General features: G+C 38.2%; 1 protein-coding gene across 1 annotated transcript; it reads right to left on the reverse strand.

The window, feature by feature from the left end:
- Positions 1 to 1,234: 1,234 nt before the first annotated feature.
- Positions 1,235 to 18,765, reverse strand: LOC144437712 (alkaline phosphatase, tissue-nonspecific isozyme-like). The gene is made up of 9 exons (XM_078126722.1): positions 18,511 to 18,765; positions 11,999 to 12,225; positions 9,331 to 9,502; positions 7,157 to 7,338; positions 5,405 to 5,609; positions 4,778 to 4,906; positions 4,264 to 4,455; positions 2,937 to 3,074; positions 1,235 to 2,375 (listed from the first exon to the last, which is right to left on the reverse strand). Exons 1-9 carry the CDS (start codon positions 18,572 to 18,574, stop codon positions 2,065 to 2,067), a joined length of 1,620 nt encoding a protein of 539 aa, XP_077982848.1. The 5' UTR covers positions 18,575 to 18,765; the 3' UTR covers positions 1,235 to 2,064.
- Between the last annotated feature and the right edge of the window lie 245 nt (positions 18,766 to 19,010).

A 19,010-nucleotide genomic window follows, 5' to 3' on the forward strand; every position in this document is an offset into this window, starting at 1 on the left:
GAGAACTCCAAGAACAAAGTACAGTAGGATTGAGCCAACGCAAAGTCTTGCTGAAGACCCACGAGGGACTGGACATAAATTACAGGGGGTGGGGGTGGGTGGGCCGGTGTTTTTCAAAAGACCCGAGGCATGAAAACTGTAGACCCCTCAAATCGTTGCACAAAAAATCCCTGACCCACCCCCTCTACCATGCATGGAAAAAGAGACCGATACTTAGTTGACCCTTGTTTTAAGACGTTTCGGACCGGCTGTTGTGTCCTTCATCAGTCGCAGTTCTGCCTAACAAGACAGTGTTCCCTCATATGTTTAGCTTAAATCTTAATTTTGTTCATCAAACAGAGATGCTAGTATTTCGACCATAATATGATCAGCAAGGTTTTTTTCAGCCTTGATTTTAGAGGCAGAAGACAACCAACGTACCGCCAACACAACACGTTTGAATTTAATGGAGATTTCTACAAGCAAAGCTGCGGTTGTAGCAATACTAGCATGGGCTCGCCAGCATCCCCAGAGATAGCTGACATCCATTCCACAAACTTGAGTGTCACATTATTGAAACATACATTATAAAATATTTTATTAACAAACTGGATCTAACAACCCATAGTTGGTTATGGTAAACGCAATGTCAAACACTGCACTTATTTAACATTGATGGTGTTTGGAGTTCCCTCCCCTTTATTACTACTACACACACACTTAAGCTTACAGTTTTGAGGCCATAAAATAGTTTTTATTTGATTGACTACCAACACATTATTGCGTATACAAATTAGTGATCCATCCCTAAATACATGCACAAAAATTGGTGACCCCCGCCCATCCCTTGCGCAAAAATTAGTGACCCACCCTCTAAAAACACCCCCCCCCCCGTACTGTAATTTCTGTCCAACCCTGAATAACCATTGTTTGGCCGTTGGGGGCACTATACAGATCATGCGTAGGAAATGAGACCTTCGACCATGCGCATATTGGACGCTACGTCTGCGTGATTTTAAAGACGCTTTGAAAGCTGTTACATGGTTTTACACTTTACTCGCAGAGGATTGGGGCGATTTCAATTTCTTAATTATAAAGCACGAAATAAATGTCATTATTATCAATCCTATTTGTGGGATTCCGAAATTTTCAGACGGAAAGTGGGCAGCTGAACCGAGGATTGAAAATACAAAATATTATTCGTATGAATCACAGATGATTCATTGACAATTTTATTAGAAAATAATCACAAAACTGTACGAGTACATCCATCATATAATTGTGAACAAAAAACACGAAATCACATCCACAAGTAAAAATATCATAGAGTTTGAAAAGCAAGATAATGTGTTATAAAATTCGATCGTAATCGAACGTTCAAGCATTACTATTTATTTTATTATCAAATCGTTATACTAGTCATACTTACAATCTTTTGAAATTAATCATATACGAAGTTAGCCGTTGTGGTAAGGGTTGACGGGCGCCCTCACATTTTATCGATAGAGCGCAGGCCGGTGAGGGCGGAGCAACACGATTCGCAGTAGCTATTTTGATTTCAAATTCAATAAATACTGGGATATCTGGCATTTGTAATACTGAAAGTCATAAAAATTACAAATTGAAATATTAATATTTCTAACGACTACTTAGGGAAAATAACATCAAGCAAACGCCTTTATCGTTCGAAGTCACATTACTAATATTAAGGCCCGTGATAAAAGTCGAACTTCTCATCCACACCATGTGCCGAATGCAATTGTACTAGTAATGTACCAAGGCGATATTTGGTGGAACAAAGCTAATAAAAAAATCATATATATATCAAAGTTCTGGAAATGAAATGTCTACGGTGTTTCTGAATTCGGTATGTCTGCAAACACCCGTATTCATGCGAACTTCCTTTACATTGCCTTAACTATGATGGTAGTTTTTGAAATAGTCGACGAACGAAGTAGAGAAATAATATTTCTGAAAGCCTTATTTCTGCTAAAGTCGTAGTTTTATATTGCTGTCATGACAACAAAGATTGCAAGCATTTCACACTAATAAACCTGACTAATTACTTGGTGATGCAATCATGTCTTATTTGAAAAACATGGTCACCAAAGACACGATGCTTAAAACTGTGATGACCCAGAGACCCGGGAGATTGCTCTGGGTACCACAAGTGACGTCATTCTGATACGTTGCCACTGTTCCACGGCTAGTCATACAATCATCGGGTACATCACCAATACATGCAGCATATCTCATCGCATAGTAGATGTAGGTCTGTTCATGGGTACTGTGGAAAAGGTGAGCCATCGGACCCTTAGCGTAAATTATGACATCCTCTCCATCGTGTCCAGCGTACTTGTTTGGTACATGTGCTTGTTGCAAGTAGTCCTCGTCAGCTAATAATAAACGAGTATTGAATACATTCAATCAGTTGGCTAGGTAGTCGATAGATGTTTGCCAGTACATTTTGTAACTCAAATCGTGACTTCAAACCATTATTTTTAACTACAATATAATTGCTTCTGTTATCGTTTTTGATATAAAAATACTCAAAAAGAAACCTTTGTAATACATTGTAGCATACAATATTGACAATTAAGAACAATTGTCAAGAACAATTTCTGGTGAGGTTTTAAACTTTTCATACACATGTACTAGTATGTTAAAGTATATATTTGGTGGTTGGTTGATTGTCTTTCGTCGCTAGATAAGTAGCTATCCTATCGACGGTGAAATCCCATATGTTGCGGTAGAAATTATGCATGGCAACTCGTGATCCATACGAAGTTCCCATTTCAAGATGATTATGCATACTGTATACGTACTTGAATTATGTAAGAGAGAATCGCACTCACACCTCGTTTAACGTGGTCTAGTAAAGGCGTACACGTTACAGCTATCGATAAACATTTATCATCACGGATAAATTGACAGAATTTGACAAAAAATTGATTTACCGGTATCAGTTTTGGTCAGATTAGGGGGAATACCATGTTGTATAATTGCGTCGATCACCTCCTTAGAGCCAGGGCCATCAACATATTGTAAGGTGGTAAATGGAAGACCGTTCTCACTCTTTTGTAGATCATTCAGACCTGTATAAAAAAAGTGTAACATGTAGTTTCTCCCGAATAGTGAGAGCAATATCTTGCCAAATTGGTAGAAAATCCATGCACCCATGGCCACTTTCCAAGTATCTCGTTTCTGTGGGAATAGAAAGGCTGCTTGCTTGTTCTATGTACATGTACTACAATAAGAGATTTCAGTAATTACAAGCTTAGGGGAGAGGGCCTGGGAAATTAGTTAAAAAGGGATGGGTCTTATTTTTACAAATAGGTTCTTGGCGAAGAGCCATATTTTAGAGAATGGAATAAGGAGAGGGTCACATTTTACTTTGACTCATTTTATATCTAATATCTAACTTTGCATTATTTTGTGATTTTTGGCATCCCACCGCTGTCACCAGCAGTTCTACATCCCACTGCTGCTACAGCCCACGCCGCGGCCATCTTTGTACCATAATATCAGAACGTATCAGGTCAAGTAGCTGCTGTCAATTATATGCAGTGAAGGGGTAAAGTAGGAACAGCGTGGTAAAAAAACCCTCCCAGATATTGGCGATAACATATTACAATGGAGACGTTGACCCTGGTTCCGACAATGTCGGGAGTGTAGATCTAGAGTTCTGGCCTTCAGCTCAGCCAATTAGATACAAACAAAGGTATTGATTAACGCAATGCCTTCACACAAATTCATTGTAGTGAAAGCAATCAATTTAAAACAATTAATGTGGTGGCAGCGGTGGGATCACCTTCTTACCGTATTACTTCTGCGAATTCTTTCGTGTCGGGCATAATTTAAACCACAGTTTTGAAGGGTTTTGTGCCTGGAAATGGCTCCGAGCGATGTTCTTTTATGCAAACGAATAAACACCAATAAATACTATGGACAGCGATTTACTGATATGACACCATGAAGCGTGTACATTGTTGAAGTATGCTCACCTAAAAATTGTTGTACAATGGATCTATAGCAATAGTAATAAAGTTATATAATATACCATGTGACAGCAGTCTCTGTCAAGGAACACCGTGTCATATCAGATATTCATAACCACAGCCTCGTACATGGATTTAAACTCCAATAACGCCTATTATTGTACACAAAATACTATGGTGATATGAGACCATGAAGCGAGGACATTGTTGAAGTATACTCACATAAAATGCTATTGACAGTGATTTACTGATATGTGAAGCGAAGACATTGTGCAAGTATTCTTACCTAAAATGGGATTTCCACGACTAGGATAACCAATCATATCAAAGGAAAAACTATGGTCTGCTGTTACAATACTCAGGGTGTCTTTTTCTCTTGTAAGTTCACCACCTTTCTTTACTGCCTCTTCAAATGCTACTCCATCTACCATAGCATGGTAAGCTTTACCATAGTGATGACCATGGTCCATTCTACCCCCTGGTTAACAAAAATAATATTTATAATTATGGTTACAAGTAATTGCATCCCATTCGGCATTGAATCGCGGATAATGTGAAGCACTTTAGAAGGTTCATTCTCAAAACAATGGAAACAAGTATATCTGTTGGTATGTTTTCCAATCAGTGACAACCTTGTAATATCTTCATATCGCCCTTGCCAGCAATCTAGCTTCGTCGTTTGAGGGCGTCACTACGCCAAAATATTGTACATGTTCAAAGTACGAGGCGAGATATAACTGTTTGAATATTCAAGATACATTTTAGGTTGAAAAACAATTGATGTATTGGGAATGACATACCTTCGACCAGTAAAACGTATCCCTGTTCGTGTTGGGACAGTATCTCAATAGCTTTTTCCGTCATTTCAGCAAGACTGGGTTCATTTGTTCTATCGGCTTCATACTGCATGTGATCATACTCAAACAAGCCTGTAAAGAAATTTACCATCTAAGTAATCTTCTGACGCAATTACTCTCGAAACAATGTGAATTTGCGTTGTCGTAAAAGAGTATGGGGGTTTGCGACGATGCGTCGTAAAAGAGTAATGTATTAAACGTTAACTACAAGCTGAACAGCATATGAATTTTCTCTTGTTAAACTGCTTCTTGTTTGTACCTAAAACTAGCAATTACAAAACAAACATTGGAAGTGAACACCAAGGTCAAGACAAGAACGCCCTACTGTCGATTACCCAGACTCTCATCGCTGAGGTCGTCGTAGCGCCACCAGCGGTGAGAGTCTGCGTTATCGACATTAAAAACGCGACTCTTTTACCCAATGAAATGATATACGTTCAGACGACAATAGAACTGTTCTTTACGAAGTTTTCATTGAATCAGCATGAAAAAACGTCGTGTATTTTGTTGCCCTTAAAATACCTCGTGAATAACTAACTTCATTCTACAGTCATATATGATCTTTCTTACCAAGCAGGTAGTCAGTGTTCTTGGCATCTATGTCCTTAAATTGCATGTCATTCCATACAAAGTGAGAATTCGAGCCTTCTGGTTTCGTCTCCAACCATCGATCGATCAAATTAATACCGTCCGTCCTCTCACCCTTCTTCTCTGCCTCCTCAAAATCAACGGTCTCGTTGGTTAAAAACTTTCGACGACCTCCCCCTAATATCACCTACAATAGAATAAAGCAAGGGGTGTACTGTCATGAAAATTTGTGATGATGTATGTGGTTTGGTGTGGTGACGGCACCTAGTACATTGTGGATCATTGTACTTGGAGATCAGTCATATGTACGGAGGATCGGGTCTGATTTGTTCTGTATGACAAACTTGAGCAGAAATGTCGTGTCCGTAAATAAAGACGCTAACCTCAACACTGTTTCTGAGGAACCCGGTATGAACCCATTATTGATAATTCATTATTCATATTCACGGAGCTATGTAAAACACATATTTTGCTCATTATGTATGCATGATACTACTATAAATATATGCAACTGAGTTGTGCATGTAAGACACTGGCTCATGTATTATATTTTTGTAATGCTCAATCTCAGACCACTAAATTTAGTGGTCTGGGGCCGAGGTCAATACACTGAACATATGCCTAGAGTAACCCCACCTTGTGTCATTATGGGTCCATCAAAGTAACATTGTTTATAGCAAGCTGTCCCGAAATGTAAAAAGAGTAGAAATTTGGCAGGAGTTGCTCTATTGTGTAAAACGTCAATTTGGGTAAAAAGAGCAACTAAAGTGCGACAGTACCTTTGAAACACCCTACTTGAACTTTTCAGCTCACGACAGAGCATATTCATTATCAATGGAACCTAACATGGCTCATGAATATTGAATTAACAACCAGCTACAATAATACCCTCAACGTGGTATTAATAGGCTTTATAGTAGGCATATATGGATAACATCGAATGGGTAGTTATTTCGAATTTCTAATACGCCAGTCTGCGCATGTGTCTGTCACGTTCCTATCACGAGGTATAGTTCGCTTGATCACGTGGGTTTACTTGACTTCTCTGTACCGCAAGTCACTTCCATGACAATATTTTTTAAATCTTTAAAAAATTTTTTACACACATTCTAATTATTTTTTACAATGTATTGGCACGGTTTTCGTCTGTGTTGACATTATTTGAGCATTTAGAAACACATATTAAAGCTATTTCCCTCATATTAAAATCCAAAATAAATGTCTATAGAGGTTGATTTTATCCATAAATAGTACTGTTACGGTGTAAAAGGTTCAAACCGTGATCGCGTTAGGGCTTCTGATTTTGGCAAAGGACATCAACATCAATCTGATGGGGATTTGTTGTACCATACGTACAGCTACACATACATGTAACCACAGGTGATTCAATATTGTTCAGACTATATAATATCACGGGTATCAAAGTCAATTATATCTATAAAAAACACTTTCAAAATACGTTCAAGTTGTAGCTTTACAATGTACTTGCATAACTCATCCACATTAATTTCATAGTCAATATCTACATAATGAACTTTTTTTTTTTCGTTTTGTATGCTGACAGTGCATTCCATAAGATTTAGGAATATCTCTGGAACACGAGTCCTAAAAATAGAATAATCGCATCATCATTTGACCATCTCTTCGATTTAGTCTGGGACTTACGTTCTCTGTGTACCAATAGGTTGATCAAATAAGGTGGACGCTCTACTTCACTGTTGAAAATTGACTTACTCTGAAATTCTTGCCAGGGTCACTGTTCACCAATTGGTAGGCGATATCAGTACACCCCTTGGCAGCTTGCTCATCAGGCAAACCATCAATACCTTCCCATCTACGATCTGCAGCATGTGCGTATGTATTAGCTGGAGTGGCGTGAGTTACCCGGGTAGTAGTAACAATACCAGTGACTTTACCTGTAGACAGGAACAGAAATATATCATAAAATTCGTCGCTGGAGGCGCCGATGTCCTTATCGTCCATACCGGCGGGTGAGAAGAGCGCCCACAACGGCTGAACTGTTAGACTAGAACAGATAGAGATGTGGTATTTCATCAAGGATATAGAAAGTGTGACGGAATTGGCTGTCAGGTTGTACTATCCTAGGGGTAGAACATATATTTTTGATGGGAAAGTGTAGACATTGCGTAGATCATCGATTTTTAAAGGTAATACCCACCTGTGTGTGTGTGTCTACGCGTGTGCGTGTGCGTGTATGTATGTATGTATGTATGTATGTATGTATGTATGTATGTATGTATGTATGTATGTATGTATGTATGTATGTATGTATGTATGTATGTATGTGTGTGCGCGCGCGCGATTTGCATACTTTGTATATAGTAGAAAGACAGATTTTCGCTATTTGACTTTAGAAATGCTGGTAATGATCAAGATCCAATTCGAAAACTCACTATTGACTGAGTAAAGGTGGATATTTGAGTGGTGTCTGTGGAGGCGAGTGAAAATGTGTATTTTTAGGACAAATTTTATCATAAAGACAAACATTTTGTCATAAAGGTTAAAGGTCACAAAATTAATTGGCGTGTATATGCCTCCTATATAATGTAAGAAATTTGCGTTAGGTTTGGTTGAAGTTGAGTGATGGGTGTTAGAGATATGGCTGTTCATGGACGGATGCACGGACGGACATGGGTAATTCCTATTTAGCCAGTTTGGGGCTTTAACCATTTGGGATAATAAAACATTTAGATTGTGTTCATATACTACATTCACAGTCACAGTAGGTCACTTGTTTATTGGCAAATTCCCAAACAAATTCAGTTTATCCGAATGGCCTGGTATGGTAGGTAGTATATACCCTATGGCTTCGAGGTACGTACAGTGCACCATATTTATTGCGGACATTTTATGGGTGCACTGCATGTGCTCACACTATGAATGATTAAATAACATACAGCTTTCAAAGAGAAAATGCTGATCGTTTGTTATTATATCAAAAAAATATAAGCATTTGCGTTCGCCTTACAAAGTTCTTGCAATATATCGGGTCCCTGCAGGTTGTCACCTAGTCTTGCTGCTAGACGTTCGGGCTTTCTTTCGATGCTAAAACTATAAGCGAACGAAGTTCGCATGTGAGGGCCTGCCCGAACAGTCTAGCGAATGTCATTTTAAGACCGGACATTCCATTGAGATTACATTGAGCGGTGGGTTGGGCCATCTATGCATATATATACTTTAATATATTCAATAACCTATGACCTCGGGGAATCTCTGCATGCAAGTGTTGACAAACACATTTACGTCATTACTATGGCTTATCGGTTTATGGTAATTGTGAGTTTGATGAGTGTGTAGACGTTGTCATTCACACATTTCGGTTAATGCATTGGTGGTTATTTATACAAGCTCCTCCTTAAGATGAATATGCATGAAAATTTAGCTATTGTCCTCTGTTTGTGCTTGTCGCTAATACGGTTCTCTGATTGGCAGTTATTTATATCCTGATGACATTCGCTAGACCTCGGATGTTCCATCCTCGATAGCGTTGTTCGGCTGTGTGTCGTATTTTATCGGAAGAACATCCGAGGGCTAGCTGATAGACTAGTTGTCACCCCTTGTCGTAAAGTATCACTATATGTCGTAAAACACAACCATTTGTCGTAAAACACCACCCTATGTCGTAAAACATCACCATTTGTCGTAAAACACCATTTGTCGTAAAGTAGTACACTTTGTCGTAAAACACCACCCTATGTCGTAAAACACCACCATTCGTCGTAAAATAGTACACTTTGCCGTAAAACATTACTATCTGTTCTAAATTATAATGATCATTACTTAGACAGGTGTAATGGCCTAGAAAACTGTGTTTTAAAAACATACCAGTATAATACACAGAATTGTATATATATGCTGTTAAAAGATTGTTTATGAGTCTTTAATACCTGCATCCTGTGCCAGCTTCATAATTGAATCCACTGCAAGGTCTTCATCGGGACAGACTGCCAGCTCCACACGTGGGTCCATGCCAATAGTTTCATATTTACTCTTTGTACCGCACAGATAGGCTGTTCCAGTCGAAGCTGAGTCAGGGACTTGTCGATCGACACAATATGTCTGCGAATAAAACGCCCAAAAAATCAATTTTGACTAATAAACTTTAATTAGGGTAACGGTAAAACAAACTGCCATTTCTGCAAGAACTAAAATAACAAACTAATTTAGTTTGCGAGAAGATTTAGTTACCATGGTTACAGCTACTAGTCTTCTATAAATCAAATTGTTGTTGTAGATGTAAGCCGACATATTCATATACCAGATTTAAAACCGAATGCCTTCCGTACGGGCAAAGTCTTACATTTTCGTTCCTACACACAATACTTGTTGGAATGCAACAGAACATATGCGATTACGTATACTATGTACGTATTTACCAAATTTGATTGAATCGAGGAGTGCCTTTTAAAGTTATAGCTTAATTCCTGAAAATCGTTAATTATGCAAAATAGTCATTAAAACTAACAGGTACATCATCAAGCTTTTCAGAACATATGCAGTTATTTATATTTGAAGTATGTACGGAATTACATTGAATTTAAAATTTGGATTTTGAAGATATAGTCTAATTACTGAAACTCATCATGCAAATGCAAACCCTTCTGCAAATTTCTTTTGAATTGTGCTGTGCCAGCCGTTTGTTTTAGAAAATGATGACACAGACAGAGACACACATACACACATACACATACATACATACATACATACATACATACATACATACATACACACATACATACAGACAGACAGACTTTTCATCCCTAAATTATAACCTTACGGAAGTTAAAAACGATATGATTACCCAAATATAAATCTGACGTAACGATAAGCTAACTGTAAAATGCTACCATATCATTCAGAACTTGATCAGTCATCTCCATAAATCTAAATCCGTCTTTCAAATGTTATTACAACTGTTCTCACTGGAGTGATGACATTCGGTGAATTCTTAGGGTTGTCGGTGGCCGAGTGGTTAAACCACTTGCCTCTTACCACTGCGGTCGGGGTTCGAACCTGAAAGTGTTTATATACTTAAAGAACGATCCAGTTTAAATAAAGATTATTATTTAAAGGCTATCCATCCAAAATAAATAACCAACTTGATCAAAATATTTTTGTCGACCGTGTGGTTTACACGTGCACGTACAGTGCTTTTGTTGTTTACGATTTCTGAGTGATGAAGTCGTGATCCCAATTCACTATTGTAGGCATCATCACAGCCAAGAAAACCACTGTATAAGATATTAATTATTATATAATTTGGAATTGTCTCAAATATATATGGGCACATGCATTATTCAGAAACTATAAAGAAATCCCCTTAATTTTCAAACAAAATGTGCATTTTACTGACATGCGAAGCCCGCGTGAGGATAAATTGCCCATCACCCAAAAAAATGAAATGAAAAAAATATGGGTAGGTCGGGTTCTAGGACAAACGTCCCCCTCCCCGGACAAATGCCCCCATAAGACAAATGCCCCCCAGACAAACGCCCCCGGTAGGACTGTCATTGCCTACGAACAGAGATCCAACAAATCCAGATTTTGGGGAACGCACGTTAAATATTATTTTATCACTTTTATTGTATGAACTGATGAATAGACAGCAGATGTTCAAAAATGTAGAATTCGACCAAACAGGGCATGATTTGGTTTTTGTCACTGTTAATTGTATTATTACCGAAAGCGTGTTTATATAGCTTATAAGGCGTGCTTATAAAGTCGCTAATGTGACCAAGAAAGGCGCATTTTGGGGCGGCTTACTTAAAATACGATCTTTATCGTTTATTGTATTATTGATGAATGGACTGAAGCTGACCTGGAAGATGTTTAATTCGACCAAGAAATGTGGTATTTCGGGGTGGTGTACTTAGGTTAAAAATAACATAACTCAAACACAGTCACTGTTATATACACAAATGATAAAATCATATCTTAAGTACACCGCCTGAAATAAATCCTTTTACACTATAGTAGAAATTCTAAAGTAACCCTAAAAACATGCCTTTCTTGGTCGAATCGTGCGCCATAGTCCTACCGTGGGCATTCGTTCGCGATCGGGGGCGTTTGTCCGAGGGGCATTTGTCCAGGGGCGTTTGTCCTGTTACCGTAGGTCGGGCCCGTTGAACAGTTTAAAAAAAAAAGATTTCTGGCCTTATATCTAATGCAGTGCCCTCCTATACATTCACATGGTGGTAGTTCTGGGAAATACTTTAGTAACCAACGCCTTAAAAACTTTCAACGTGGTGACAGTGGTGGGATTAACTCCTCCCTACGACTCTGGGAGTCGTGTCCTTTCCCATTTCTGATATTTTTAACCCATGTTTTGAAGTACCTTGAGGTCACGTTCTAGAGAAAGAAAGTTGAGGGAGGGCCAAATTTTAGTACGATGGAATCAGGGGGGGGGGGGTGTCAACCCTCTCTCCGACCATGTCCTTTGTACTTACTGAAGACTCCCTTAGAACCCTTGTGTCTTGGTAAATCAGTCGCTTACACGGTCATCAATTTCTCTGTCCCTCTGACTTCCATAAATACGTATGTAATCCAATGACATACCTTGGCTAATCCAACTTGTGGAAATTTCTCGTAGTACAATACATATTCTTCACCTCCAGCGTTATTTTCTTGCATTTGACCCTTATAGATTCTGGTTGCTGTTATTGTTGAAATACCGTTGCCATCACCAAGGTACAAGATCATATTCTTCGCAACGCCATTGTTTGTTTTAAAATTGAGCGCTCTCCTTAGATCTTGGTCAGCCAGGTCTTTCCAGTGCTTAGCGGCTATGTGATGGAATGTAAAACATAGCAGTTAGAAGTTGGTTACATATCCCAAATAGATAATACAAGCTGGCAAACTTAACGAAGCAATGCTAACTTTGATAATGACCAATCTATTTAGACGTATCTACACGTACATAATCCGTACTCGGATTTCCGGTTCCAAGATGCATTATGTTAGATAACGTCGCTTGTGTAGTTACTTTCCGGCTGGTATTGTCTTTATCATATTAGAAATAACGTAACTATTTTCATCATTCTACAATTGAAAGACATATTGACCTGCCTACTTCTGTTTTATTTTATAAATTAAACTCAAAACACCATTTAAACAAACCAAACGTGTTTACTCGTAAATCAAGGGCACGGCCAGGTGCCCCCTTCCCACCTTGACAAGCGAGCATAACCTACCATGTTGCATCATGGCGAGGCGAGCTATGCATCTTGGAACTTTAAATTTGCTTCCAGGTTTAACTATTTAAATCGCCCATATATAAATCAAGACTCTATTTATATGTAAGTCCGTTAAGAAGCATACGCAGACTTAAGGTATAATAGATGGCAGGGTAGTTTAAATGGCAGGCATTGGTGACATCTACACCACCCTAACTAGGAAAGGCGATTTTCCGCGCACACTCACAACCCTCCAATGCCAGTATCGATGGTAGGCAAATTACCGGCAACAAGTCCTGTTGACTGACCTTTGATTTATATTTAATCGATATGGTTGGCATTGTACACTTTACCCGTCACAGTCTGTTCGTGTCCGTCCTTCCCATCACTGATATCATTTGCTATACGTGTACTAAATTATCGAGGAAGCCCTGCGTAATCAACTTGAAGTTTTAACCTATGCTACAAGACACTGTAACGTGTATCAAACTGTTTAGTAATACCTGAAAAGTTTAAGCGAAGTGTAATATTTTCACTCGCTAAATGTATCAATTCTCAGTCTGTGCTGCTTTAATAAGGAGCAGATGATTTCAATCTCACACCATTAAAGTAAGCCAAAGACCGTACTAGAAACACTGTACATACTTGGACAACTATAATAGTACACTAAATACCAGTGTACAGTGTAATTATTGTGTAGTAGCACCCCCTGCTTCAGACTACAAATATTTGTCACTACGACACACTTGACATGAGCCGGGGTCACTTCTTCTTACAACTTGACAAAGGCTATATACTACGGTTTTCATGTCACTATCGTAGGTGACCTCAATTGATGTGATTTACGGTAAAGCTACAATTTGGACATATATCGTTAACGTTTGAATAATGTTGTCTTCACCCGAAGGTGATACTTTAAAGCTATTGTATAATAAGGAGGTTGTAAAACATACACAAAGTATCAAATGAGTCATTAAGTTGATTTCCTTCAGTGGTAGCCAGATCATTGAATAAATAAATACGGTATTCAATTCCGCTACAAGGCCCTTTGTAGGTCTCCTTGAACAGGACTGACATACTTTTGAAGGTTGTCGCGTAAAATATTCACTCGTTTTGTTGTTGTTGTTGTTGTTGTTGTTGTTGTTTTTTCAATCAACTATCTTTGTTAATTTTGAGCCTAAATAAAATAAAATAGATAAAACATGATATGCAAACCCGACACGAATAAGTATTTATTATATTCTTCTGGAGCATTATTAAATGGTACCACGTTTTAACTACATGAACATGTAATGAATCCATGTTCCCTATTGAAAATTACCATACTACAATGGCCTCTACTACAAACAGTGTACACTGTGACAGTGGTTCTCCGTGCGGCCTTGGTGACTGGTATTTCAGTTCCCATGACATCCTGACATGCCATAGACGATTGTATCTGTAGACATGTACTTGATTAAATATTCAGACCACTCATTGTGGTCAAGTGAGGAGTTGACTATGTGACGATTGTATTGTCACTATGGTTATTGTACGTTGGCATTGTTTAACATGACAATAATAAATATTAGGTATTATATGTACATAGCGCTCTCCCATACTGTGCCCAAAGTGCTTATAGTAATCGAAACTATACGGGTATATGTATGTTTAGGTTAGGCGTACAACTGTCTCAAGTGACAGATAAGCCTCGTCGGTAAAAAAACTGACGCTTTACACACTAGTGAGGGTTGACATTTTCCATATTTTCAATCAACTATCGAACTATTAAATCACTCTTTAAGTCTACTTTGAGATACTTGAGTATCGTTACAGGGAATAAATTTTGTTATTCGGATATTTGTAATAATGTATCGTATTCAGCAATGGGTTGATCATATCTCAATCATGTAACAAGAAGCGACTACTAATACTACGTAATTTTTCAGTGGACTTTTGTTTTATTTAATTCGACCGCGTTTGACACCCAGTAACGCCCATAAAAAGCATCGAGACTCATACATGACTTCACAAGCTGACAACCACCGCAGTTTCTGCCAGTGCATTAATCAACGGTACGTTGTATTTTTGGTAGCAACAAAGAAAATGGCCATGGATGAATGCATTGTATAACCTCAATGGGAATTCATAGTCTCACACACACCCTCGGACCCAATCATAACCTTCCAGTTATAGTCCCCGGTGGACCTTTGGAGGTGAAGACTACAAGGTACTAAGGTATACACGCCTTGACACATCCATCATTCAATACCATTGTTTGCCCAAGAATTTGTTACGCGAACTACAACATTTTCCAAGGTGGCCTTCAACAAATTTAACGAGCACAACCTAAATACCCGTCGATGTGTAACTTGTATTAAAACCCCCACGGTGAACTTCGTTATGTCATATTGAACGGATGCGAATTTAATTAATATATCAGACGGTTAAAATACTCAAAGTTTTATGGTTCAATTGCGTATAACAAAGGTTTACGTAGAGCAACACAACCCAGTTCTATGCTTTATATACTGTGTTTTGTTACCGGTCAGGGACGCGTTTATTACAATGTAAAAACAATTTCAGGTATTTCGACAGCAGTACAGGTTTTCCTAAAGCATTTATCGCTCAAAATGCAACCTTTCTATCCCTATATCATGCCTGGTGCATCAGTGTTGGATATTTAACAAAACTATATATATTTTAAGGTCCATCAGTTTAAGATTAAAAACTGAGCTTTAGTGTGAAAATCAGCTGCTTTATAGAAGTGTAGAAAATGGTGGTCCTAAACACAAGAATGATTCTTTGTAATCCTGAGGAGACAACACTAATCTAAGTGCCTAGAATTGAACCACGGGCCTTTCAAAAAGAAGTTATTTTTAGGCAGTCTTTTCCCCATAAAGTGTTCACTTTTATTACAGACACACTCACACAATATGACATTCGTTTGTGTAACGATTCGTAAAGCCATAGTATTTGACTTGATATAGACTAGCCTTGGAACCCAATGTATATGAGTATTGAAATCCCCATTCATCGCAAATGAAATCGTTTCTCATTTTTAAATGTGAAGACTTAAAACAGTTTTTTAAAATTATTTTATTTGTAAGTTTCTTTTGCTGTAAAATTTTACATACTTTGTTCATTGAGTGAGATCAAACCCGATTACTTGTTTTGTTAACTATTTTTGTCCTCATCTGCTCATTTACAAATGCATTTTGTTGTTCACCCAATGATTTCTAGTTTCAGTTACTTAATTTTTAATCTAGTGGAAATAAAGTAATATATTGCCAAAACCGCCTTTTGCACCCAATCATCACTTATGCACAATACCATTACATTAAACTATAATACGGTAGCGTACACATCAACAATGGAGGGTGGCCATCATTGTCTATGCTCTAAACAACACTGTCTAGAGAATAAAACATACTATTTACACCGCTCTACTTACATATGTATTGAGCACTGTTTGCTCCAGCACAGATATTTTACGTATACTGAGTTTATATATATAAACTATATATCTACCCCTGATGAGTGAGGACTACGCACCTCACGAAACAGTTCTGTAGGGTCTATAGCATATAATTTGGTTCAAATTTTCAAAACCTGTATATATATATATATATATATATATATATATATATATATATATATATATAACTATATATACACCAATAAAACAAAACGATGCAACCTGTGTTTAACCGAAAAACTAACTATTATTAAAGCAGACAAAAGCTCCACACTAAACAAAAGAACTGAGTTGATATCCAAATGCCGACACGAGAATAAGTTTTATTTGTCCAACTTCAATAGAGCATCTATCACCTAAACTAAACCCGTTAACTAACGGAACATCAAAGCCCAACATGTAACAACCCGCCAACACTTACTTGTCCGCACCCAATAACTCACACAATAACAACCAACACCTCCACACATACAACACCTACCCACCGACACAGACAATAGTGATGGTATTTCTATTGTCTACACTCTATATATACAGCACACCCAGAGAGTAGGCCTCAGAGTTGTCTGATGATCGCACTATGCGTGAAACTCCGAGTTACAACCAAGAAAGAGTTCCAGTACTACCAAAACTATATATATATATATATATATATATATATATATATATATATATATATATATATATATATATATATATATATATATATATATATATATATATATATATGCATAAAAGAAAAACATATGCCGCATTTTCCACCTCAACGGACTACGCATAACAATAGAAGCCAACAAACAGATAATCAACTTTTTATATGTCACCCTCAACTTGAGCAACGATACGTACCGGCCCTACACAAAGCCCGACACCATCCTGCAGTATGTACACCGAGATAGCAACCACCCACAAACCACGACTAAGAGCATACCCACTGGTATTAACAAATGCCTATCATTACACTCTTCGAACAAAGCATCTTTCGACCAAGCCGCACCCCCATACCAAAAAGCACTCAACGAGAGCGGATAGAAATACACACTACACTACGAGCCGACCACGACCTCTAGACGAAGAAACAGACAACGGAAAGACATATTATGGTACAACCCCCCATTCAGCAAAAATGTTAGCACCAACATCGGACACAGATTCCTCAGCATTGTAGACAAACACTTCCACAAAGATCATAAACTCAGAAAAATCTTCAACCGCAACACCGTTAAAATCAGTTACAGCTGCATGAATAACATCAAGCATGTCATCAACAACCACAACAAACGCATCCTTATTTCACACGAACGCACCAACACCACCGTAAACAGCACCAATGCCAGTAAAACATGCAACTGTCGACAAAAGAAAACATGCCCGCTCAACGAAAACTGCCTACAGAAATCCGTAATCTACCAAGCAGCCGTCACACGCAAGGACGACATTACAGAAACATACATCGGGCTCACAGAAAACGAGTTTAAGACAAGGTACAGAAACCACACAGCATCATTCCGACACACTAAACATAGGAACTCTACGGAACTCAGCAAACATATCTGGACCCTCAAGGATAAAAATATCGACCACTCCATTTCCTGGCGACCACTTTCATCCCACCCAACCTACAATAGCGCAAGCAAGAAGTGCAATTTATGCCTCAAAGAAAAGTTCTTTATTATCTGCCGACCCGAACTATCCACATTAAATAAACGAAATGAACTTGTATTTCTGTACTACGGACAAATCTTACCACTGACTTCCTATATATATATATGTGTGTGTGTGTGTGCGTGTGTGTGTGTGTGTGTGTGTGTGTGTAAAAGAAGTACATGTACAGTGGGCCTACAGTGCATTGAAAACATACATGAAATCTTGTGCGACGATACATACGATTTTCTTATGTGTCCGATTCGATTTTGGATACTTTACCTAAGACGAAAAAAAAAATTGTGTGTTTTCTATCACACGGCCTCAGAGCTACCGACCCCTAAGTTAGACCATAGATATTACATTACGTGAAGATGTCTATGCGTACACTGACCCTGACATCGGCAGAAACTTATAGTAATACTTCCATTTTAAGTTTGACCCCCGTTTTGACCTGAAACCTATCTCGGGCGTTAAATTCAAGAATGACACCTCAATGAATAATCCAGTGTGCTATTGAGAGTTCAAATAAATATTTGACAAGTCCTACCCACTCTCACATTCACACACTTGTCTGCCTTTGACAACGTTGATCTAAAATTTAAAAAAACTTAGAAGTGAACTTTTTAAGTTGGGCGAGTATACGGGTTGGTTGAGCATGCCGTGAGACTATATTGGGTTTCGCAAAATTATTTACGCGGCGAGTTAAATATATATATTATATACATACATACTACGTGTCGTTGATACGATTTGGCTTGGCATATGTGTAACAAGTATACACCTGTACTTACGCTCTGTACAACTAATCTGTACTATTGCAGACACGATAACAACACACATCAGAAGACGACCCATTTCTACACTAGTCTTCGTTTGATTTTTCTTCCACAGTCCTCTCAGTTGTATTGAAGGCGGTTGAAATAAAATTACAAATTTGGCACACGATATGTCATTAGCTAGAAGGACGGTTTTGGCGCCCTTGTGTGAACGTGCAGTGGTGGTCGGACAATGTCAATGGGCGGGATATATTTCAACGAAAGCAAGACTTTGACCATTCTTATGTAGGGGTGCCGCGCCGCTCGCAGTATGTGTACGTTGTGAACCTCCGTATGTAGCTAGGTTCATATGACCTTACAACTTTGCCCTCACAGGCAGTCCGACCGTTTGTTTATGAAGTATGTATTCGACTACAAAAATATCGTTTCTAGTTTAAAGGGACACTGGCTGTAAATTTATGGCCATCTTAAATCTTATTTCAGTCTATCGCTAAAATTGTTGGTAGAACTATCAC

This window comes from Glandiceps talaboti, chromosome 1 (assembly GCF_964340395.1).
Source record: "Glandiceps talaboti chromosome 1, keGlaTala1.1, whole genome shotgun sequence".
In the NCBI taxonomy this organism is placed as follows: domain Eukaryota; kingdom Metazoa; phylum Hemichordata; class Enteropneusta; family Spengelidae; genus Glandiceps; species Glandiceps talaboti.

Excerpts from the sequence above, each read along its gene's own strand:
- LOC144437712 (XM_078126722.1), bottom strand. The coding sequence starts at position 18,574 with ATGGGTCGTCTTCTGATGTGTGTTGTTATCGTGTCTGCAATAGTACAG. Across the intron at positions 9,503-11,998 it reads CACAAGTTGGATTAGCCAAG|ACATATTGTGTCGATCGACA; the intron begins GTATGTCATTGG and ends TTTTATTCGCAG. Across the intron at positions 7,339-9,330 it reads GAAGCTGGCACAGGATGCAG|GTAAAGTCACTGGTATTGTT; the intron begins GTATTAAAGACT and ends TCCTGTCTACAG.